General features: G+C 42.9%; 1 protein-coding gene across 1 annotated transcript in view; it reads left to right on the top strand.

Annotated features, from left to right (window-relative positions):
* The window catches only part of TECPR1 (tectonin beta-propeller repeat containing 1), a 28,967-nt gene extending 4,616 nt beyond the window's left edge, over positions 1-24,351 (top strand). The window contains exons 2-25 of the mRNA XM_042438248.1: positions 1,406-1,638; positions 2,162-2,344; positions 4,543-4,665; positions 5,185-5,310; positions 5,677-5,851; positions 5,943-6,043; positions 6,359-6,460; positions 7,260-7,405; positions 8,072-8,571; positions 9,359-9,504; positions 9,798-9,953; positions 10,997-11,146; positions 11,988-12,145; positions 13,015-13,142; positions 13,847-13,949; positions 15,808-15,904; positions 16,528-16,607; positions 17,557-17,613; positions 18,893-19,067; positions 19,916-20,051; positions 20,259-20,351; positions 20,678-20,784; positions 21,379-21,498; positions 22,233-24,351. Of these exons, the coding sequence (XP_042294182.1) occupies positions 1,408-1,638; positions 2,162-2,344; positions 4,543-4,665; positions 5,185-5,310; positions 5,677-5,851; positions 5,943-6,043; positions 6,359-6,460; positions 7,260-7,405; positions 8,072-8,571; positions 9,359-9,504; positions 9,798-9,953; positions 10,997-11,146; positions 11,988-12,145; positions 13,015-13,142; positions 13,847-13,949; positions 15,808-15,904; positions 16,528-16,607; positions 17,557-17,613; positions 18,893-19,067; positions 19,916-20,051; positions 20,259-20,351; positions 20,678-20,784; positions 21,379-21,498; positions 22,233-22,427 (3,588 nt within the window). The 5' untranslated portion in view covers positions 1,406-1,407 and the 3' untranslated portion in view covers positions 22,428-24,351. The remainder of the gene's footprint in view (positions 1-1,405; positions 1,639-2,161; positions 2,345-4,542; positions 4,666-5,184; positions 5,311-5,676; positions 5,852-5,942; positions 6,044-6,358; positions 6,461-7,259; positions 7,406-8,071; positions 8,572-9,358; positions 9,505-9,797; positions 9,954-10,996; positions 11,147-11,987; positions 12,146-13,014; positions 13,143-13,846; positions 13,950-15,807; positions 15,905-16,527; positions 16,608-17,556; positions 17,614-18,892; positions 19,068-19,915; positions 20,052-20,258; positions 20,352-20,677; positions 20,785-21,378; positions 21,499-22,232) is intronic.
* Positions 24,352-25,217: the final 866 nt, after the last annotated feature.

Consider the following 25,217-nt stretch of genomic DNA (forward strand, 5'->3'; position numbering starts at 1 on the left):
TCAATTGGTTCCCATCACCAATCAAGCGCAGATCTGCAAGAGGCATCATCCATTGGTCTTGCTGCATTGATTATCCTTCGACATCTTCCAAAAGTTCTTTATTTTTCTCTATCATTATATACTGTCTTTGGAAGGTCTACCCAGGAGTTAGTTATCTTTTCAACACATTTTCTCAAGCCTTAGAATTGTTAATCCTGTTTTTAATGAATTATGCCACTTTGTATATTAAACAAAACTTTAATTCCTATTATGATGCTTATGGTAAACAACATACTGTAAACCCCTTTAGGAACTTTTGGGCTTATGAACAGAATAACCAGTCATCCTGTATTGTATATAATTACTTTCAGTCTTGTTATTTGCGGTTCTTCCATATTCACAGGAGTCCTGGGCCCTAACACCAGCGAATGTTTTATAATTCCACCTTTACTTCCTGGAACTCAAAACGGTTTGCATCCTATCTCACCCCACATTTATCCTCAAAACAATCCTATCTGGCTGCTCTCCTACTTGGATATATAGAGGATATACATCTCCGTTGGAGTAGAATATATATGTGTGTGTGTGTGTGTGTGTGTGTGTGTGCTACAGCAGTACACCTGATGTTACATGTTTTGTAATTTTGCTATATTTTGGTCCTCATGAGCCATAATAAATTCATTCATTCATATATATATATATATATATATATATATATACACACACACACACACACATACAGTCCTATCTAGTCTCTCTCTCTCTCTCTCTCTCTAGAGAGAGAGACTATGTATGTATGTATGTATGTATGTATATACATACAGAGAGATAGAGAGAGACTACCTGCTCAAGAGCAGACAGATAGGATTGTTTTGAGGATAAAAGTGGGGTGGGATAAGATATAAACTGTTTTGAGTTCCTGAAAGTAAAGGTATTTGTTCTTGTTGCTAGTTACCCTTGACTTCCCCTGGACTCATTGTAATCCTGTGGATGAGACATTTTCATGCCCCTCTATCCTCCTCTCTCCTGGTCTTATAGATTCAGCTTTGGGGCCTCCTGGTTGAGTCTATCCACCTGGCTTGAGGTCTTCCTCTCTCTCTGGTGCCTTCTACCTTCCCTAACATTATTGTCTTTCCCAGTGATTCATGCCATCTCATAAATGTGGCCCAGGTACGACAGCCTCAGTTTAATCATCTTGGCTTCCATTCCTGTGAAGCTTAATGAGACTCATTGCCAAGTACGTTTGTGGGGGTACGATTGCAGTTTTAACCACTATCTTTTGCAGCCCTCATCATTCAACATTGGGGCAGAACTGGCAATAGAAAAATGGCCTAACCTCCCTGGAGACTGCATTTGGCCAGTGTAAACACACAGCCCCAATTTGCTTCTTCCCTGCCAACCCTAACCCTCTCCTTTTGCCTTCCAGCCATGAACGCCTCCAGTTCCATCCTCTGGGCTGTTGATATCTTTGGCCGAGTCTACACACTTTCAACCACTGGCCAGTACTGGGAGCTCTGTAAAGATGGGGAGCTGGAGTTTAAGCGGGTCTCTGCCGTCAAACAGTGCTGCTGGGGGATCGCTTGCGACCATCAGGTTTACGTTTACGTCCACTCCAACGACGTGCGGATCCGCTACCAGGAGGAGACCTATGAGAATCAGGTATGTAACAAAGGCCCCATACAGACGGGCCAAAATAAAGCTGCTTCAGGTCACTTTGGAGGTATGCTGTTTCAATGATGCATGCGTACTAAGAGTCCAGAAGCTGCGCCAAAGCTGCATTGCAGTCCTTAGGACTGGATCATGGCTTTGGTACAGCTTCCAGACTCTTAGGACGCATGCATTTCTTAAACAGCATACCTCCAAAGTGACCCGAAGCAGCTTTATTTTGGCCTGTCTGTATGGGGCCTTAATTTCTATCCCCATCTGTTCCCCCAAACTGGGATTCAAGATAGCTACATTGAACTCATTAATCTTAAAACCCACCAGATGCCTTAGACCAGTGGTTTCTGACCTTTGGCATTCCAGATGTTTTGACATCACCTCCCATAATTCCTGACTTTGGGCCAAGTTGGCTGGGATTTCTGGGATCTGAAGTCCAAAACAAATGGAGGATCAAGGGTTGGGAACCACTGCCTTAGGCCCACTATAAGTTGATGTGTGATCCTTGTTCCTTCTCAACCAGCGCTGGAACCCTGTGATCGGCTTCTGTGAGAAGTTACTGCCCAGCGACCGCTGGCAGTGGAGCGACGTGAGTGGGTTGAAGCATCAGCAACTGGAAAGCTTTGTGCTGCCATCGCCTCACTGGGAGTGGGAGTCAGACTGGTATGTGGATGAAAACTTTGGAGGGGACCCCACAGAGAAAGGGGTAGGTGAACAGTATCGCAAAGGGATATGCATGTTGCAAAGGGATAGGGTGGGATGTTGAGGGGGAGGCATTGCTTGTTCATAGAGTCATGCTTGCTTCCAAGGAGGGTGGAGAAAGAGTAGGACAGATTCTTAGGCAAGAGATACTCAGAGGTGGCTAGTGGGGCGAGAAACCAGGTCCACAAAGGTCAGAGATTCATCCCATGGTACACCTTAGGGTCACTGTAAGTCAGAAATGACTTGAAGGCACACAAAGACAAGATATTAAAACATTAATTTTCAAGCTGTAGAGTCATTTGAAAACATTAAAGGTAAAAATACAACACAAGCACACACCCAGAAAAACGCTCTTCGACACAACCAGTTAGTTATCAAATACTGATAACAGTCATGGGTACAGCAGTTCTATACACCTCCTATTCCTTTTCTTCTTGATTTGAGTCCTGCAGCATAGATGATTTTTCTTGGATTCTTCTGTCCCTTAAGAGGTCATGCACTCCTCTTTGTTGACTTGGCAATAGAGTACACATCAGATTAATTCCTGGTTAATCTGTTTAAGCGCTACAGCTGTGAGTATGCATGTGCCTTTAAATCGCCTGATGACTTACAGTGACCCCATGAATTTCATAGGGTTTCCTTAGCCAAGGGATACTCAGAAGTGGCTAGCAGGGAGTGAAACCAGGTTAACAGTCGGACCATAAAGGTCCCAAATTCATCCTGTCTCCCTTCTGACTAGTATTCCTTTTGAATGGCTTGGGGATATAGGTAGAATTCAAAGATATAGCTGTGTTAGTCTGTAAAATCAATATGGAGAGAGCTCTTGTAGCACCTTTGGGACTAACTGAAGAGGTATAGCTGGGAAAGAGGACAAAATGAGAGCTTTGACTCTCCAAATTATAACTCTGTCCCACGGAAATTGTCTTTCAGTCCCCAAATTATAGCACAGCAGTAACATAAAATGTCAGTATTGAGAAGTACAGTTTAGGCTTCCAAAGAAAAGGAGCAGGCAAGGAAATGCGAACACGGCAAATATAAGAGTTAAGGCCTCACTCTCTCTGCAATGCTAGAAATGCTATTTCATTGGGAGGGGCATTTCATTCATTTTGCCACCTCCCTGTAACTTCACCTGGGATGGTGGCAGGGTTATTTGGGGATCCTGTGAAACAGACAAAGGCCTACAAGGTGGGATTTTCCCTTTCCTGATAGATAATGATCAGGTAGGTGGATCTGTATACAATCCACTACCCCCTGACCCCCCACCAAAAAAAATTTGGGAAGCTCATATTGTCCATGCCTCCCTTAGCTTCCAATGACAGAAGCTAAAGAGGCTGACAAAGACAGAAATGCAGCCAGTCTAACTCTGACACACAAATTGAGATCCCACATTAGAGCATAGCTTTGCCCAGGGAGTTCTGCATCTTCCCCTGCTCTGAACCCCAGATCATTTGTCAAGCCTTAGGGAGGGTAGTGGATGAAGGAAGGAGGTGATTCAGACCATGGCTCCATCCACACTGCAGAAATAATCCAGTTTGATACCATTGCCATGGCTCAATGATATAGAATTCTGGGAATCGTAGTTTTGTGAGACATTTCACCTTCTCTGTCAGAGAGCTCTGGTGCCACAATAAACTACAATTCCCAGAATTGCATAGCATTAAGCCATGGCAGTTAACGTGGTATCAAACTGTAGTGTGGATGCAACCCATGAAGTACTAGCTAAACTTAGTTTGGGGTTGGGGCAACTAATAAAGGTACACTGGCAGATGGAGTTCACCTTTCTTTTCCTCCCCCCAGGAGCCCACTGTAGCCATATATTAATGAATTGCTCTCCCTAACTCTCCTCCACTTCCCACCAGTAAGAAACACCAGCATCCCTTGCTAGGGGGAGATTTTAGAGGCCACTTGTAGCCAGACCAAAGCATCCTTAGTTTCTGACATCAGATGGGTTCTGGTACCTTCAGAGGATTTAGATGTATAAGACATACAGTGAAATGGCATAGCATATAATTTTGGACGCTTACTTGAGATGAAGAATACCAGAAAACTCCAAAGTGAGTGACAGGTCTGCCCTACATGGCAGGTTATAAACAGTGCTAGGTCATTGGTTGTCTGAAATAGTTTGCAGTTTGATTGTTTGGATCTTGAGGGGGGGGAAAGGATATTTTTTGCCTTTGACGCCTTTTAAATGAATATTTTAAGGGCTGGACATATGCCATAGACTTCCCAGCTACTTACACCAAGGACAAACGGTGGAATTCCTGCGTGCGACGCCGAAGGTGGATTCGGTACAGGAGATACAAGTCACGCGACTCATGGGCAAAGGTGTCTGTCTCTCTTTTCTCTATTCCCCCCAATTGTCTTAAATGTACAATGTTAGCTCAAGTCCTGAATGGAAACGAACTCATGGATGCCTTTCGACAGGACCTTTTTCAGTGATGGGACCTCAGTTGTGAAATGTTTTCTCCCACTATTTGCAGCAGGCCCTAGTCTTGTTATACTTTCAGTGCCAGATAATGAAAATGATTTGAATCTTTTAGTCTTCTAAGTTATATTTCTTATTTGGTTCTTTTTTATTGTTTCCCATTGGGTTAGGAAGAGCTTCAGGTTGGGAGTGGTGTTAATTGGAATGGTATTGGGGGAATTTTCTTTATATTTTCCTGAGTTGCCTTTCATATTTTGGCTGAAAGACCATCTAGAAACCTGAATATATTGTGACTGTTCACAGTCCAGTGTAGAAACAAGTGTATGTGATGCTTGGCAAGTTGGGTGGTACTGAAAGCAATAGCTAATTTTGACTGGAGAGTGATGCTAAAGTTTTATTTCCTTTCTCTGCTGCTACAGATTCCATCCAAGGAAGACCCCAAGCAACTGCCAGACCCTTTCAGCGATCTTTCTGTTGGAGGATGGGAGATTACAGATGAGCCGGTGGGACGGTTATCAGTTTGGGCTGTCTCTTTGCAAGGAAAGGTATGGAGATGTATTCATTATATTCATCATTCTAAAAGACTAAAGAGATCAAGGTGCTGCATCCACTCCAGCATTGAAATTCATTGAGTAATCTTGGGCCAGTTGCTTTCTTTTTCTCAGCCTGGCCTACCTCACAGAGTGATGATTATAAGGCTAAAATAGTGAGGAGGAAATTCATGTTGACCTCTTTGAGTTCACTGGTGAAAAGGCAGGATATAAATGTAACTATTAAAGCAAAAGATAACATAAAAGTAACTGAACCAGGCACTATGTACAGTACTGAACTACTTGTGTTCTTCTATATGCGTGCTTTAATTCCTTACCAGTAGCAATTTCTGACGGTTCCCTTCTTTCCCCACCCCCCAGATCTGGTACAGAGAAGATGTCTGCTACCACAATCCAGAAGGTTCTTCCTGGACTTTAATAGCTACTCCTGGTGAAGCTGTGCAGATCAGCTGCGGCCCATATGATCTCGTCTGGGCAACCCTTTGGGAGGGCCAGGCAATTGTGAGACATGGCATTGACAGAAACAACCCCCAGGGCAAGTCATGCTTTTGGTCTCGGAAGAATATCTCTTGTTCTTCTGTGGAGCACAACAAGGGTTTAAATTGTTCATTTCTTGTATCTAACAGGACTTTCTTGGACAGTTGTGGAATCTCCAGTCCAAGATAATGGAATCCTGCATGTCTCTGTGGGTGTGAATGTGGTGTGGGCAGTTACCAAAGACAGAAAAGTAAGTAGATTGGATCTACAGTTTGTTGTACGTCTTCACTTAACACAAGGCCAGCCCTAACATTAGGCAGAGACAGTGTTGTTGTGCACTTGCAAAATATTAATGCATAAATAATAGAACAGTAGAATTAGATTTGGAAGGGATTTTTGTGGTTTCTAGGCCAGTCCCCTGCTCAGTTCCTAACAGAGTATGTTGTATGACATATTACAGAAGTATGAAGATTGCTGTTGTGAATAAATTTATTTCAGTTGTGGAAATTGGAGGTAACTTTACTGGAAGAGCTCAGTGCTGATCTTGGTTTATCCTCTGTCACAGGTCTGGTTCAGAAGAGGTGTTAACTCGCATAATCCCTGTGGCACCAGCTGGATCGAGATGGTTGGTGAAATGATGATGGTGAATGTGGGCTTGAATGACCAGGTGAGGCTTTTTTCCGAAGAGTAAGGATGACAGTAGACTGGGGCAGGAGATTGGAAGAGATGAAAGGACAAAGCCTACAGGAGACATAGAAAATGTTCATAAAATCCACTGTCCTTTAACTGAATATAATGAGCATAATTGAACTAATCATGCTGTAGTATTTAGATTGTTGGACTAGAACTTAAGACATCATGTTCTGGTTGACAACTAATTTTGAAATCTCAGGGTGACCTCAGAGCACTTTCCTGATTCCCAAAAGTAACTGCATTCTCTTTCACTTCACAATTATAGCACTCTGAAACCATTTTAACTGCCATCTTTGCATCCTATAAAGTGCTGGGAATTGTAGTTTGGTGAGGCAGTAAAATCCTCTGGCAGAAAATTCTAAATATTCCTCCCTAAACTGCAGATCCCACGATTACATAGGGACCCATGGGAGTTAAGGTGGAATCAAAGTGTAGTTGTAGAGTGTGAAGGAGACCAAAAACAGTTGCTTTGCAGTTAAATAATTGGAAAAATAACACCCCTGGATGCTAAACATTGTGGATATGAGATACAGAACACACTTTCATCTGGAGTGTCATCACCCAGAATATGCAGTAGCACTTGAACCATATTTAGTGAAGTGATACTGATAACTATCAAAGTAGCTAAACAATTATAATTAGGAGTGAAGCGCTCCCTCAGTCATTAATCACAATATAACACAGCTATGCCTTAGTTAATTATAACTAAGTAGTTGGTTGTTTTTAAAAAGTTATCCCAAGTCCTCTCACCCTTTCTCTCTCTCTCCTTCCAGGTCTGGGGCATCAGCTGTGAGGACCGAGCCGTTTATTTCCGTCAAGGCGTCACGCCAAGCGAGCTAAGTGGGAAGACATGGAAAGTGATTTCTTGTAGCCGAGACAGTGACCGATCTCAGACTGGCAGCTCAACAAGCCTTCTCAGGTAGCCATGAACCCAAGAGAGTAATTGAAAGGTTTAGAGAAAGGAGAAGTGATCCTGAAATGTTACTGGAGTGCTTTAAACCTCTCAAACTGGGGAACTATATGGTAAAAACCGTAGAGAAGCCAGCCTACAACTGGCAGAAAGGTGATTGTATTTGTGCGATTATGAAATAAAATGCTGATCCAAGAGTGCTGCTCACTCTTTAAGAGATTTTTTTTAAAATAATCTCTTTTATATATGAAATTGTTTCTGTTTTCTTTGGTTTTATCATTGTTAGCCATTGTTAGCAGAAGGTGGGGAGGAGGAGAGCCAGGGATTTCGTTGTGAGCTCACTGAAGGAAGAGTGAAAGTTGTAAATAATAACAAACACTTTGCATCTCTAGAGCCAGCTTGCTATCGTGGTTTGAGTGTTGAACTAGGACTTTAGGAGACCAGGGTTTGTATCCCTGCCCAGCCATGGAAACCCATGGGTGATCATGGCCAAGCCCCACACACTCAGCCTTAGAGGCAGGTAATGGTAAATTCCTATGAACAAATCTTTCCAAGAAAACCCTGTGACAGGTTTGCCTTATGGACAACATAAGTCAGAGTTGATTTGAAGGTAAACAGCAACACTACATGTCTATTCAGAAGATCTTTGTCTTCCTCTGCCCATCTTCTCAAAAGTGCTGGCTGCTTCTTCACGGATGACATCAAAGAACAAGCAACCTCCATAATCCAGACAGATGGAGATCATCCTTCTGATACTGAAGCACCTCTGGCTCTAGAGGAAGCTGCGTCTGGGGATGACAGTAATAATGGAGCCCGCCAGGTAGCAAATTCAGGTGAAGATGCAATGGCGTGTCCCATAGTCTCTCCTCTCGACGAAACTGCTCCCACTTTAGAGAGAAGGCTCAAAGATGACCCAGAAAAACCCATCTCTGATCCAGAGTCTCATCCTGCTGAATTGCAGTGGAGTAACATTGATCTCAAAGAGGCAAACAAACCTCCTGCGGTGTCTGCCAGCATCTTTGCTGAAACGTCCAGCCTGTCTTCCTTTGGAGCATTATCAGTTGGCATGGAGGATCATTTTGTGACTGATGAGCATCCATTGTGGGCCTGGGTCTCTGGTGGAGCCTGCCTGGTTGATTCACACAGCCTGCTGAAGTGGTTTACGGTACAGTCAGGTGTGTAAGATTTTCATTAGTCTTATATACATGGAGGGAGGCACTTGAAAAAGTTCCTGTTGGAGAGTGCAGCTCCCAGAATATCCTAACCAGGATTGCCATTGCTCATACTGATTGTGAAATTGTGGGAGTTGCATTTCCAAGAGCAATTTTTCCAATTGCTGTTTTCCAGGCTCTTGGAAGGGGTTTGCATTTCCCTTTCTGTCCTGCTTTTCCTCTTCTCAGACTTTTGGCACCCAGATTAAGAGTACTGGCTTGGACAATAGTGGAAGGAACGTAGAAAGCCTTATACCAGGTCAAATCATTGGTTGGTCTAAGGCTGCTGCCACACTGCAAAATTAATGCAGGTAGACACCACTTTAACTGTCATGGATCTGTGCTATGGAATCCTAGAATTTGTAGTTTGTTGTGTTACCAAAGCTGTCTGACAGAGAAGGCAAAATGTCTCACAAAACTTCAAATCCCAGAATTCTATAGCATTGAGCCATGGCAGTTAAAGTGGTGTCAGACTGCATTAATTCTGCAATATAGGTGCAGCCTAAACCAATATTCTCTACATTGATTGAATGCACCTCTCCAGGAAGTGAATTTATGCTACCTATTTTCTGATACTTTAAAAGAAAATTTTGGTTGTGCTGGGTATGAACCCAAAATGCAAAACAAATGCCCACCCTTTAAACTACTGTCCTTTCCCAAGGAATATACGTACCCCATTATGTGCTGATAAACAAAATGGATGTCCTCTCTTATTTAATGTTTGACCACCAACTCCTCCTTTCTATTATAGCCTTGTCCTCCTCTGCGCAGTCCCTCTCTCTGTCCATCACTCCAGCACAGACTGCCGTGTGGCGGAAACAGATCTTTCAGCAACTCTCAGAAAGGACCAGGAGGGAACTGGAGAATTTCCGACACTATGAACAGGCTGTTGAACAGGTAAAGTCAAGAGGATGTCTCTTCTATGGGTAGGGACTAGACTCCAAAAGTAACACATTTTGAGGGATTCTGAAGGACCTCAGAGACCAGTTTATCACAGGTGTGGGATAGAATTATGTTTTGGTTTTGGTTTTGTGGAAAATGTTCCACATGTTTTGTGTGTGTGTGTGTGTTTATCCATACTTGTCTGGAGCTGTTCTAATGCAGTCTGTCATGTTAAATTGGCAGATGTAATCATACTATGATGAGTAACCTTCCCAAGTGTTGTTCATTGTGCTTTTTTGCCTTTCCAGTCTGTCTGGGTTAAAACGGGCACTTTGCAATGGTGGAGAAACTGGAAGCCTTACAAATGGGTGGATGTGCGGGTGGCTCTGGAGCAGTTCACCAGCAACGATGGCACTCGGGATAGCATCCTCTTCATCTATTACATGCACTATGAAGAAAAGAAGGTACACAACCACAGTGACTGCATTTATGCATAATACCAAACTACCGTTTAGCTGTGATTGTTCAAAAGACCACCAAAGTACATGTCTCAAGCTCTTCCCTATCCTCCTCCTCCACAAGTAAACACTTACTCTCTTGTGTTTTAGCCCAGAGGTGGGTGACCTCAGAGATTTTCGAGATTTTGCTGGAGTGAAACCAAGCCCAGCCTCTTTGATATTATTGTTTGCCCTCTAGTCATTTCCAAGTTATGTCCGCCGTAAGGCAAATCCATCATGAGGTTTTCAAGGCAAGATTTGTCCGGGGGGGAGGGGTTGCCTTTGCCTTCCTCTGAGGCAGACTTGCCCAAGCTACCCAGTGGGTTTCCATGGCCAAGCAGGGATTTGAACCGTGGTCTTAAGGGTCATAGTCTAATGCTGAAACCACAACACCTCACTGGCTCTCATTTTTGGTGTTGTGCTTTCAAGTCATTTCTGATTTAATGGCAACTGTAAGGTAGACTTAGGCCTGTTACAGACAGCTAAAATAAAGCTGCTTCAAGTCACTTTGGAGGTATGCTGTTTAAATTATACATGCATCCTAAGAGTCCAGAAGCCACACCAAAGCCACGCTCCAGTCCTAAGGACTGGAGTGCAGCTTTGGTGCAGCTTTCAGACTCTTAGGATGCATGCATCATTGAAACACCATACCTCCAAAGTGACTCGAAGCAGCTTTATTTTGGCTGTCTGTATAGGGCCATAGTGTTTTCTTGCCAGAATTGGTTCAGAGGGGGTTGGGGTTTGCCTCCCTGTGAGGCTGAGAGTGTGGCTTACCCAAAGTCACCCAGTGCGTCTCTATAGTTGAACAGTGATTTGAATCCTGATCTCCTAGTGTCCTAGTCCAATACTCAAACCACTTCCTGCTCACACATATTGTTCATTTTTATGACCTCGTGAGGCCTGTGGGTTGCATTTTGTCCATCCTGATTTAATTGGTCTCCTCTAGTTGGAACTAATGATAGGATTTAGATTATAGGTTTATGGTGTGTGCATATGTGTGTTTTTCTCAGTACATCCATGTGTTTCTCAACGAAGTCACCATCCTGGTTGAGATCCTGAATGAGGCCAAGCACTCCTTCGCTTTGTATACACCAGAAAAAACGAAGCAGCGTTGGCCCATCCGACTAGCCGCTACCACTGAACAAGAAATGCACGACTGGGTATGTTAACAAACTGGTTACATTATTTAAAACAAAAAATCAACGATGAATTGTAATTAAGGTACCAAAGACCTGATATTGGGGGCTTTGAGGGGTAAGTAGGGTCTTTTGATCACATGAGAACAGAACTTGGAAAAGTTGCTTTTCTGTGTGGGCTTTGGGAAAGTTTTACATTTTTTGGTTTAAAACTCCCTGAAGCCAGTGACCAGAAGCCAGAATTCAGTACCCTTGATCCATGGCAGTTAAAGTGGTGTCAAACCTGATTATTTCTGCAGTCCATATGCAGCCAGGGATCCACACCAAACAAATGGACTGACTGTTGACATGTAACAGCTTTTCATTAGCTGCTCCCTCCAGAAATGTTTGACTGCAGTTCTCATAAGCATCATTCCATGTGGCCAGTAATTGGGGATGTTTATCTAGAGCAGTGGTCCCCAAAGTTTGCCCTTTAAAAGATTTTAAACTTCAGCTCCCAAAAGCCTCAGTCATGTTGGTCTGTAGTTTGGGATTCTGGGAGCCGGAGTCCAAAATCCCTTAAAGAGCACAATTTGGGGACTATTAATAGAGGATTCTAGGCTGGGAATCTGTGGTGTATAAGGATGATGAATGACCCATCTTAGATACTCATTTGTGCTTCCCAGGTAGAGGCAGCTGTAGAAGTGAGCTTTGGGTGTTTTCAGTGACTGATAATATTCAGAGTTCTGCCTGTTCCCCATTACCAGAATTTGGAATAGTTTGTTTGAACTGCTGACTGGGGGATTCTGGGAACTATTGTCCAAAACAATGGAAACTTTCTGAGCTTGTACTGTTGTGAGAACGTTGTTTCTTTCGTGCCTCTCAGCTAGCTCTCCTGAGCATGTCTTGCTGTGAAAGCCGGCAGATCCAGGGCCCTCCATCCCATCAGGCTATCTGGTCACTGACCTGCAAAGGAGACATCTTCGTGAGTGAGCCAAGTCCCAACCTGGAGGCTGCTACGCACCCAATGCCATGTGACCAAATGTAAGCAATCTTTCATTGAGTCTCCTATCTGGATGGAATAGCTCTTTGGTCAAAGATCTTTGGAAAGGTTTAGCACATGACGGTGATTTTGACTGACAGTGAGGTCAGGAGAAGATGAGAGTCCACGACCCATTCCCTCAGTATAGTGGTTCTTCCCAGCTCAGAAACTGAACCTACAACACTATGATGTAGCATTATATCAGTGTAAAGAATAAAGGACTTATAGTCTGAAACATCTGTATGACAGCAAGTTGCCTTCCTCTAGATTAGTGTGTTGGACTGGAACCAAAGGGTCCCTCATTGGGTTGATTTACTTATTTGCTAATTTTAATAGAATCATAGAATTGGAAGAGGCCACAAGGGTCATCCCATCCAACCCTCTGCCATGTAGGAAGGCACCATCAAAGCACTCCTGACAAATGGCCACCCAGCCCTGTTTAAATCGCACTGGTTATAAAACGATAATAGTTATACTTTTATCCTACCATTCCTTCAGTGACCGCGTGAGAGAGTATGTGGCTCTTGTCCTCCTTATTTTATTCTCACAACAGCCCTGCAGGGCAGGTTAGGCTGAGATTGAAAGTGACTGGCCCAAGGTCACTGAGGAAATTTTACAGCTTAGTGGGGATTTTAACCTTGATCTCCCAAGTTGTAATCCAGTGTGCTATCCACTACATAATATTACCTCTCAAGTCTCTACCAAACACAGAAACTCACTTGGTGACCCCAAATCTCCCTCTTTATCTCAGCTTAGCCTCACAGATCATTGTAACAATAAAAACTTGGGGAACAAGACCCATGTGTGCACCCTCGAAAACTTTCCAGGATAAAATGTAATATGCAAGTATTTATGACCCATGCCTCTGTAGGTTCTGGCGCCAAATTGGTGGGCACCTCCGCCTGATCGAAAGCAACAGCCATGGCATAGTCTGGGGCATTGGCTATGACCGCACAGCCTGGGTCTATACTGGTGGATATGGAGGCAGTTTCTTCTCAGGTAAGAAATATTTCTTCTTACGGATTTCCATGCAGCAATGTGTCTTGAAGTTTATTGGCCAAGCTGTCTATAGTCTGCCATAACTTCTTCTCTACTTCTTTCATTCTGTCATTTATTCATTGAGTACAGAGATGGACAACTGTGATCTTCCTGTTATTTTTTGGACTGCATCTCTCATAATCCCAAATCAATGTCTATGAAGGCTAGGACTAACAGAAGTTGTAGGCCATAAAAATTCTGTAGAGCTACAGGTTCCCAATTGTAAAAAGGGATAGTCAGCTGTCCTGGGGTGGGAACTCTTGTGACCCACAAGGGATGATGTCACATCAATTCCAGTTTCATTTGTGGCTAAAAATTGGCCATTTTTCTGGGGCGAAGGGAAGCGGCAAGGCAAAACTACGCATACCACCACATTTAAAGCTGTTGCATGGTTTCTGGGCTATTTTAGGGCAGTTTCTCACACACACAGTTTTTTCACAAAACTGATGGAGATAGGTGGGGGCTTTGCCTTTGGCACATTGGGAATCACAAGAAGGTGTACAGAACCACAGGCAGGCCCATAGACATTACTTTTCTCACCCCTATGGTAAACATCCTTGAAATTTAATAAAGATTCCTTTATCAATATTTTAAATAAGTAAACCATCAAGGAAATGGGAGATGCCTGAGAAACAGTGAGCAATTAATGGTTCTGGGTCTTGCAGGTTTGGCAAGCAGTGGCGATAACATTCACACACAGTCAGATGTGAAGTGTGTCCACATTTATGAGAATCAGCGATGGAATCCTGTCACTGGGTACAGCAACAGGTGAGTGATTTTTGTTAATTGCCATCAAGTCAACTTGAGTCTTGCAGAGTCAGGGCAGCCATAGCTTTCTTGATTGACTTTATCCACTTGTCATGTATCCTTTCTCTTTTCCTACTGCCTCCCACTTTACCAAGCATTATCATCCCAAGTCATATTGTCTCGTGGTTGTTGTTGTTAACTGCCCTTGAGTCGATTCCCACTCATGGGACCCTATACAGGAGACATCTCCAAGAATCCCTATCTTCCACTGCTCTACTCAGGTCCTGCAAGGCCATGCTTGTAACCCTCCTGATTGAGTCCATCCATCTAGTCTGCGGTCTTCCCCTTGTTCTACCCTCTACCTTTCCTAGCATTATTGATCATCTTGGCTTCCAAGGAGAGCTCTGGTCTGAATCTGTGTAGATTCATGTATCTGCAAACAGATTTCAACCATTTTCATTTCTCATGTTCTCAGCATCTCTCTCTCTCTGTGGTACACATTTCATGCTCTTAGATATAAATCCTAGAAAGTACCATAGTTCACCACATGAGGGTGCTCAGGTTTTTTGGGTGAATGTTTTGACTAAAATTTCTAGACTTATACATGAATATATACAGTGAATCCCATCTTTTCCCTAGAACTGGGACGCCAGGCGGCTTACAAAGAATAAAACTGGTAGAGATGAAAACATAGAACTGAGAGCAATTTAAAATATATCTCTTAACAAGGCTTCAGCCAGGATAGCCAATGGTGATGAAGGATAAAAGGAGTTGCAGTCCAACAATATATGGAGGGTTGAGTCCTGCTTTAGGGTAGCCAGAAAGCTCTTGCTTTTTTTCTCTCATAGGCATAAATATACACATAAAATATTTATAAGGATAAGACAAGTATGCCTTTAGAAGCATGCATTGTAAAATCAGTGAATATTAAAGTTAATAAAGATACACTTCCAATCTCCATTTAAAGGTCTTCCAGGAAGGGTGATCCACTATCCTCTGAAGCAATCTATTCTGCTATCAAACAGCTCTTACAGTAAAGAGGTTCCCCTAATGTTAAGGCCAGATCTCTCTCTTGTAATTTGAATCTACTGGTTTTGGTTATATTCTCCAGAGCAGGAGGAAACGCACTTGCTCCATCTTCAACACAACATCCCTTGAAATATTTAAAGATGAATCTCATGTCACTGCTCAGTCTTTTCGTCTCCAGCTTAAACATTCCAAGTTTCTTCAATGTTATTTTGTGTGCAGAAAATGCGGCAAATGATGTTTTGTATACAATCATCGCTCGGTCACCTCTATAGACTTGTTTAGGAAAAATTTGAAGACCTAGCTTTTCCGACAAGCTTTCCCCCATGCTCCTTAATTATACCATCTTTCCTCCCCTTGTTGCATATTTGCTCAATCCAGCTATTGTTTGTATTGGGGGTTTTCATGGTTTTATGATGTAATGTTTTAGGTTGTATTCTGAAGTTTTAATTGGTGTGGGAAGATTGTTGGATGTTACTGGGGATATATGTTGTTTATTTTATTGTATTTTTGGATGTTGTGAACCGCTATGATCTACCCAGGAATAGCAGTATACAAATAATTTTTTAAATTATTATTATTATTATTATTATTATTATTATTATTATTATTAAATCAGCAGTGTGCAAATCTTGCAGAAAATAAATCCTGAATGTGGGAACAGCCACCAGAAAAGCACACTCCTACATTCCCACCATACATGCCTGGGAAGGTGGTAGGACTGAGAGAAGGGCCTACTCCAAAGATCTTTGACCCCTGTTCGGCTCATGTTGAAAGATATGGTCTTTCATTAGAACTCTTGGTAACCTTGTGTAGAACCAGTTATCCACATTGTGCATGTTTTCTCTTACAGGGGCTTGCCCACAGATCGGTATATGTGGAGTGATGCATCTGGGTTACAGGAGTGCACAAAAACAAACACTAAACCCCCCTCACCCCAGTGGTCTTGGGTAAGTTGTTTTAATCTTTACGGAAGCTGCAGTTTATAGAAAGGGCCTTATTTTGGTAGCATGAACTTGGTTGGGCTCAAATCCATCACAGCCCTTGGTGGTTGTGGCCAAGCTATAGGCATTTAGCTTTCCTCCCCATGGCTGGTTCCTGTGTCCAACATTGGTGTTCTTTTAGATCAGGAGTAGGCAATTTGGGTGTGGGCAGGGACTGTTTGAGTCCCTGGAAAGGCATTTCATTTTTACCATAGGAAGTAACTAGAAATGACATCCTATTGGCTTCCTCTTTTTAAAAAAGGCCTCTCCAGGACATAAAATAGCCTGTAAGGCAAGAAGTCCTAAAGGGTTTTGCGGGGCAAAATAATCAACTACAGGAAGGTTTAGTGCCCCCCAAAACTAGACCTGTCTGGTTACATGTGGCCCATGGCCCATGCTTGACCCACCCATGCTTTTGTGAGGCCAACCAGCGGATCCCCAAATCTAGTCACTGCCAGTTGGTCAGCCCATAAATGTAGGAGTTCACCAGTTTGCTCTAATCCATTTCATGCTTGTGGAGAGTGCGAGGGAGTGAGGGCTGTGAATTTTATTCTGTGTCTGATTTTTTGCATTTTTGGTGTACTACCCAGGTGTCCGACTGGTACATAGATTTTAGCGTTTCAGGCGGCACAGATCGGGAAGGCTGGCAGTATGCAGCTGACTTTCCAGCGTAAGTATCTCTCTTCCTCTCTCAGTTTATACCCCCAACTTTCTCCCAGGATGGGAGCCAATGCACCTTGCAAAGTTTTAAGATAACATTTTTAAACTTGGTTTAAATTTAAAGAAAGACACATGGCTAAAGTAGTTTAAAATATATTTCAGAGCAAGGTTCGAATTCAGTTTCACATCATCTTAGGGACCACATTCCAGCAGTGGGTTGAGTGAAAGATAAAAGGGGTGGGATCAAAAATAGCCATTTTTTTAAAGTAAGTGAGTTTTAGGAGAAACATTTCAAGCTTTTAGAGTAGGGGACAAAAACATACAAAACATCTGGGAAACCACTGAGTGATGGATATCATGTGGAAGAAGGCATGGTGATATGAGGAACTCTAGAGAGCTGAATTGGGATTTCAAGAGGGCCAGGTTTGGTCCCAGGGCCTAAGAGTCCAGACCTCTATTCTAAAATAAATAAATATTGAAACAAATGTGTATTATGTAGGAACCAACCAAGCTCTTGAAGACTGCTTTTAAAAAATGGCATCAATTTACATTAAAAACAAAGATCAGCAAGCAAGGTTATTAAACAAAATACACAACACAAAAAGGCCAAAACGTAACATGCAAATAAATAAATAAATAAGAGGACCCGTGTAACCAAAGATGTTTCAAGCAAGCATATGTCTCTTCTGTGGCACATTAATATCACAATTCAGTGATTTGGTAAGTATTGCCGGGACCTGAGCCTTGTCTGTCTGCCTGCCAAATAAAATGAAATAATCATGGAGCAATGCTGTCTCCTATCTGATGAAGCATACATGCCCCTTTTTTCCTCCATTGTAGGATCAGCTTCCTCCAAGAGCTGCCCTTTTTTTGTTTGTTTCATTAGAGTTGAGGAACAAAAACATTTTTCTTCACCTGTTGGATTGCTTTCAAATTGGTGTCTTCTCTTCTTCCGACAGGTCTTATCACGGTAATAAGACAATGAAGGACTTTGTGCGGCGGAGGCGTTGGGCCAGGTAAAACATTGCATGTTCTTTAGGTGCATTTCAAGCATATCTGGCTTTGATTTTTTTTCCCCTTCCTGTGCCTCTTCTTTCTTCCAGCTATCCCCTGCCTTTCAAACAAGAACATGACACCATTCCAGGGATGTATCTGTTTTAATTGGTACAACATCATTACTAATGAGAAAATCTTAGTTACTCAGATTCTTTTATCCACGGATTCAAGCATTCATGGCTTGAAAATATTCAAAAAAGTATAAATTCCAAATAACAAACCTTGATTTTCTATTTTATATAAGGGACACCATTTTACTATGCCACTGTATTTAATGAGACTTGAGCATCCACGAATCTTGTTATCCATGGGGAGTCCAGGAACCAAACCCCAGCAAATAACAAGGACCCACTGTGTTTTATTTTGCTGAGAAGGAAGCTTAGATAGACTACAGCATCCTTCCCACAGTTTCTCTTTTTAGCTTTTAAGAGAGCTTGTCTTGAGATTTCAGTATTCATCCAGGCCTAATGTTGAATCATACTCAGTTTGTCTTCCCCTTGGTTATGTTAATCAGAAAAATACACATTCCTTAATTAGCTCCATATTTGACTTATTGCCTGGCTCAGGCACTGTTGGAGTGTAGTAAGCTTGAAAGTGCCAGTACCCAGTGTTAAGAAAAGCTCCTCAGGCATCAAACCGTTTGAATACCCAGAAGGTTCTGATGGAGCTACAGCTGGGTTCGCACTCAGCCTCCAAAGCATTCCCTTCCATCCTGCACCCCCATGATAGGGTTACCTTAGGGTCATCATAAGTCAGAAATGACTCGAAGGTACACAATAGCAACAACATGAAATGAATGGGGCAAGTATGCCAACTTCCAGACCATTCACACTACAACATTATTATAGCACAATGATTCCACTTTAACCGCCATAGTTCTCTCCTGTGGAATCCTGGGGTAGACAATTAGGGGAGGGACATTCAGATTTCTCAGCCAGAGAGCTCTAGGGTCTCCCCAGACAGCAAACCCTGACAGTTAAAGTGGAATCATAGTGCTATAATTCTGTAGTTTGAATGTGCCCCAGATCCTCAGGATGATGGGGAATGCTACAACTCGGGAGCCACCACCAAAAATACCCTCTTTCTCATTATCATTCTGAATAACATTATTTTGGAACTGTTGTTTCATTGTTCTTCCAAACACTTTCAGAAACATCACCTTGTGAGATATTTGGGACTATATCTGAAAGCATAGGAAAAGTCGATTCTTCTCTTCTTTCTCTCTCTTGTCTCCACCAGGAAATGTAAAATAGTCACAAGTGGGCCATGGCTGGAAGTCCCTCCAATAGCCTTGTGGGATGTCTCCATCATTCCCCTGTCACCTGCTGCCAAGGAGGAGTCTGTCGCTCTCTGGGCCATCAGTGACAAGGGAGATGTGCTGTGCAGACTGTGTGTCACACCTCAGAACCCAGCTGTAAGAATCCTTTCTGTCTGTCAGAAAAAGGGACCCAAGTTCCTTTTCAACATCAGTCCTCATTTGCATTAGTTTAGTGCCATATGTGTTTGTTCAATGTATCTTCCTGCTTTCCTCCCACTGTGCCTGGCTGTTCTCCTTCCTGCTCTGTTATCTTTGCAACAAACCTGTGAGGCAATTCAGGCACAAAGAATGCAAATGAGCCAGTAAGTTTCTTGGCTCATATCTTGAACGTGGATCTCCCAATTTTCAGTTCAGCTCTTGGAGTCTCACGTTTCATTCAGATGTGATCAGGTGGAACAGTGTCTAATGGAGACAGTTTGCAGGAAGGAAGGAACCAAATGGGGGGGTGATCCTCACTAGGTCAGTGAATGGAGACCTTGCTGGGTCACCTCACCCATCAAATCACCAGGTGAAATAGGAAACACATCTTAAAAAGATGGGTTCCAGGGACATCTTCCTTGGGCAACTCTGGACCTGGATATTTTAGGAGATAGCCAACCTGGCAGCTAGAATGGGCTGGGGAAGCTATGGTCCTCCAGGTGTTTTGGGCTGGAATGCGCACAGGTCCCTCTTGCTATTGGCCATGGTGGCAGAGGCTTCTGGGAGTTGAAATTGAAACCTCCCTTAGTTAGAACCAGTTACATTCATGGAAAGGGTCACATGGGATTTTAACACTGACTCCTTGATCCTCAAGATGTGATCACTTACCTTTGCTTGCCGTAGGAATCCCATCACAGATGAACATAATGCTTTACTGTGTTTGGCTTTCTCAGGAATCCCAAAACTGGCTGATGTTTTATAACATTTTTTTCTCTGTCTCCCTCCCTGCACCACCACACTTTTAGGGAGCATCCTGGCTACATGTGGGGACAGACCAACCCTTCATTTCAGTCTCCATAGGGGCATTTTATCAAGTTTGGGCTGTCGCTCGAGATGGCTCCATATTCTATCGTGGATCAGTATCTCCAAAGAAGCCGGAAGGTAAGTCCTGTGGACTGATGTGAAAGCACAGAACAGCAGGGTAACAATGTAAGAAATGGCTTTGTATGGGGAGACATTGTGCTGTGTGAACCTTCTGTGTCTGGATACTTCCCATGGTTTGCCTATGAAGACGCTATCCAAGCCAGTCATAATACTGTATTTTGCATTTTTAAATATGGCTGCTGACTATCACTTATCCCAATGTAGGTGACTGCTGGTATCACATTCCTTCTCCTCCAAAGCAGAAGTTAAAGCAGGTCTCTGTGGGGCGAACCTCTGTGTTTGTAGTGGATAAAAATGGTAAGAAGCATGTGCTCCTTTCATTTTTTAGGTTTCTGTTAGTGGTTTCATGCGCACCTTGTGCATTTCTTTATCCAAATTACCAGGGGCTTTACTTTTAATTTTTTTGAGGCAGCAAAAGACAAGGAATTGCTGAATAGAATCTATTTTAAAAATTAAAAAATGAAACATGAATTGAGCAATGTCCTTGTCCTCATGTATTTATTTTTTAATTATTTATAATGATTATTAAAATATTTCCAACCGGTTTTGTGGAGCATAGGCCTGCCAAGGCATTTTGCAAAAGGTAATGGAAAATTCACATAGTATCATGATGTCTTTTGTAGGTAACTTGTGGTATCGCCAGGGAATCACACCAAGCTACCCTCAAGGAACCAGCTGGGACCACATTTCCAACAACGTCCGAAAAGTTTCCATCGGCCCTCTGGACCAGGTCTGGTTCCAATATGGAAGTACCTCTTAGGGTTAAAATAGAAGCATATAAGATCAGTTTGTTTAGTAAAGGTGTGTTGCAACTGGTCTTTTTGTCTGTTCCTGTAAGAAAGAGAAAAAGGGTTTGGGAGGGATGTAGTGGCAATATTAATATGTTCGCTGCCATTTCATCATGTGGGTCTGAGTAGCTTAATCAATGTAGATTTCTTGAAATTGGGTATGCTTCCAGTTAGTGCTACTCTTCAAGAAGACCAGAACAATCCCCAAATTTGACCATCTTTGTCCTAGCCAGTGTGACTGTGAAAGGTTTTCAATTATTATCCAAGCCAAATCTTTATGGGGGAGAGGGATGGACGGAGAGATATCCTAAAGCAGAGTGCATTGGAGTTTCCCAGCCCAGCCAAGTGATTTTAGCACCTGAAGCAGATACGCCAACCCTCTCCCAACATCCCTTGCTTTAAAAATGCAACAATAAGAAAGAAATAAGGTAACACTAGGGGTAGCAATAATAGTATTTGTACAGGTGACAAATTCCGTAGAAGAGGAACAGGGCAGTGGCATGTATGACTGATCCAATCTTCTTTCTACTTTCTAGGTCTGGGTGATAGCTGACAAAGTCCAGGGAAGCCATAGCTTGAGTTGTGGAACAGTCTGTCATCGGACAGGAGTCCAGCCAATGGAGCCAAAGGGACTCTCCTGGGACTACGGCATTGGGGTGAGCACTGTGTACCCCCAGACAGTAGTTTTAACACTAACTGGAGAGCATTCGTAAGCAGAATATTCATGCATATTGTCAGGTCAACAACCTGAGAATCATTAAAAAGGTACAAATGCACAGTTCCATTCTCTGAAGTATCAGGAAAAAATGTCAGTTTGGGCAGCAAAACTATGTGGGTTTCAGGGACTGACTGAGCAAGGAACCCACTGTACGGGTCCAGCACTTTTACCCTTTTTGTGGGTAGGTTTCTTCATTTGACCAAACTGTGTCCCATGTACGCATGCAAATCTGATTTCTTTTGCAACGTTGTGCATACGTGGATTTGCTTTCGCTGCTTGTGTGTCTTCTCAAACAAGCTTCTATAGGGAAAAATTACCGCTTTTCAGGTTTACCTATTAAATCACAGACACTGGCTGCAATCCTATATGGCTCAGTGTAACATAGTTTTTTCTTTGCATTTTTAATATTCCTAAAACAGTCCTAAAAATAATAATACTCCTAAAACCAAGGTGAGAATGAATATATTATGCAGTACACAGAAGCTGGTCTGCACAAGTGTAAGTTAACCCTGAATATATAATAAATACATTCAGTGAAACCTCAAAACTCACTTCCCATTCCCACATGATATTTTGCCCTGTTCCAGGTTGTTTATGTGCTTCAGGTTGCTGCTGCATTGATGTGTTTTCAATCTGTACTTAAACTAATCTCTCGTGTTGCTGATTTTGTAGGGAGGATGGGATCACGTCACAGTAAGAGGGAATGCAGTGGAAAACACCAAGATCGTATCCCAGGAAACCTCTGTGGAGCATCCCAATGACCCTGATGAATTAGCAGCTGTGGGAAACGATGAAAGAGATGTTTCCCTGTCCACCGTCTTAGTGGACGCAGCTCAGGGCTTGGACAGAAACGCCGTTCAATGTTAATATGCTCCATTCTCTAAATTCTAGAGGAGTCCAGAGAAAGAAGATAAGGGGGAGGGCAGCAAAACCAGGTTGCTTTTGGTCCGTGGAACAGATGTTGCCCAACTCTGCTCTGAAGACTGACCACAGCCTGTGCTTTCTTTCCATGTTCCACTCCATCCATGCACCCCGATAATGTAGATACTGTGAAATCACATCTGGATGTGTCTGTGCAATGTGAGTGGAAGAGGAAAGAAATTGAGTTTTGTGCATGCTGACAGTACAATCCACTGTATGTAGCCTTTGTTTCAGGAGGCAGGGGCATTGGGGCTGGAAACCCATGTTCAACCCCCTTGAAACAATTTGAGGTTTGTGCCATCCCAGCTCTCGACAGATCAGGCCCTAGACATGTTGCTGGTGGAACTGGAGTTTTCTTTGTGAATGTATAGAGGTGAATGGGGTTCTTTCAACCCACAAAACCTCCCACTTTAATTTATTCTCTTTAGAAGTACCGTTTAGGCACCATGTTGCCTATAGCCTATGGTGACACTGGATTTGTCTGAATAAGTTGAACCACTGTTACACAGCTGCTGTGTAAATTGACACTAATGTGAAGAAGTCTTTTTGATGGGGAAGGGGCATTGATGTATTTTTTCCCCATGCAGCTTTCCATAGCGTTCCCTGCCCCCTAAAAATCCATTAAGTAGTATCACTGACACTGGGAAACTTGACATGTGAGAGCAGTTTCTCAGACAGTGAAATGGCCATCCTTTTCTAGGTTGATGTGCCTGAGTTTGAGCCAGTTAGTTAGTTATACATAAACATAATAACTTTTTTCTCCAACCCAACAGTACAGATGTAGAATCCACACAGCAAGATTCAGCAGAGTGAAGCGAAAGGTAAGCTCCTGCATTAAGCAGGCATAGTGCTCAGTTCAGTTTCCACCTCCATATACAGTGGGACCCCGCCATCCATGGCTTTACCGTCCATGGATTTGAGCATCTGTGGATAACAAGCCCTGTTGTCCCAAATGGTGGCACTTGCACACAGCCCTGCCACTATTAGGGACAACAGGACTTGAGGTCCTGTGTTTTTTGTATCTGTAGGAGAGGGGATCCAGAACTGGATCAATTGCACTTTAATTTAGACTCTCTTTTTCAGAGAGAGAAAGAAGGAAAAGAAGAAGAACCCTAGGCAGGCAAAACAGTTAAGGTTTTTAGATTGCACAGGGTTCCAAACAGCAAAGGGTGCAAGTCTATTACCATGACTGCATCTGTTGGATAATGCAGATGAGGGCCATAAGTGGCCTCCTGGCCATTTTTATAGCTTCCCAGTCAACCCCAACCCTCCAGTTTCCTCTAAACAGCAATCGAATTTAGGCAGGAAACTGGGAAAAACCCTTTAAAACAAGCAGAAAATGCTTGATTTGAAAGAGCTTTACTGCTTTGTTGCAGGAACTTGTGGCCTGAGGATTGGGCATTGATTCCTAGACCTGGCCAAGCTCTCCACTCTTGTTGTAATGGCAAAGTAACTTTGGGAATGGATGTATTTGCTGAACACCTGAGCTTAGCAAGGGAGATAGAATTGCCGTCTGTATGTGATCAGATTACATCTATGGGCCTTATGTTCACAAGATGAGAGAATTTAAGACTGTAAGAGAGCGAAGGCCAGCTTTATAGGGCAAAAGGGGTCCTCTTTCTCTGGAATGCTGTGATACCTTTACCAGCCCCCATCAAGCGTCCACATTGCAAAGGTGTCCCTTTCCTTTGTCATCCCTTGTGAATGTATGTGAGGAGTTTTAATATCAGTTAAATAAAAGTGTGGCATGGTTTTAGACCCATTCTTGTATTTGAGGTCAGTCCATTAATATTTGCACGTCCTTCAGTTTTAGAGCCAATGTATGTAAACTTACTTGATGCCAATTAAAAGCCAAGTTTCACAATCGAAAGTGAATCGACGATTTCTTTCTGAGCAACATCGTTCGCTTTTAGCAAGGCTGATGGTTGATAGGGCTGTTTTGGCGGGGGAGCTATTAAACTGATCTGTCTTGTATGTATTTCGTCCTGTGTTTATCCAACAAGAGTTGTGACGATCAGACTCGAGTCAATTTGAATGCAGTGTCAGCCTTTTCCAACCTGGTGCTGTTCAGATGTATTGGATAACACCCCACATCATCCCCTGCCAGCAAATCTTTTTGTTCTGTTAAAAGGCCAGACATCGTCACTCCCGTGTCATTTACCTAATTGAATAAATACTTTGCACTAGCACTGGTACACTTGAAGGAATAGTCTCCTTGCCAAAAAAAGGGAGAGAGAGAAAGATCTCCTTTTCCCAGTGGCACGCTATTAAGAAGCAAGGCGTAACAAAAGGCAGTGCTGGTGTTTGCTCAAAGTAGGTGTACACTTCAAGCAGCACAGTCTGTTCCACTTATTAACTGTTGATTGCTTTGCCAAATGCATTAACAATGTCCCCGTCCCTCAGTCTTTGAATGCAAGGATGCTGTTAGGTAAGAAGATGTCTTTTCAGGGCTTCTTTGGGAATAGATTCCTGCCTGTGACAAAGCATCGGCTTCTCACATTTCATAAAGCCAACTTTGTGAGGCAGAAGATGGGTAAACTCTTCAAAACAGCTTTGGAACATGCTTGGGACACAAAAGAGCTGAGTTCAAGTTCCCCTTCCTATCTAGTTTGACGTAAGACTTTGCCAGCACAGAACATAAGAACATAGTGCATCCTAGGCTGGAGAGAGGAGGAAAGCGGCCACATTCTGCAGCCGCATCAATCTTAATACCCCATTGCTTTCAATGGGGCATAA

This window comes from Sceloporus undulatus, chromosome 8, assembly GCF_019175285.1.
Source record: "Sceloporus undulatus isolate JIND9_A2432 ecotype Alabama chromosome 8, SceUnd_v1.1, whole genome shotgun sequence".
Classification (NCBI taxonomy): Eukaryota; Metazoa; Chordata; class Lepidosauria; order Squamata; family Phrynosomatidae; genus Sceloporus; species Sceloporus undulatus.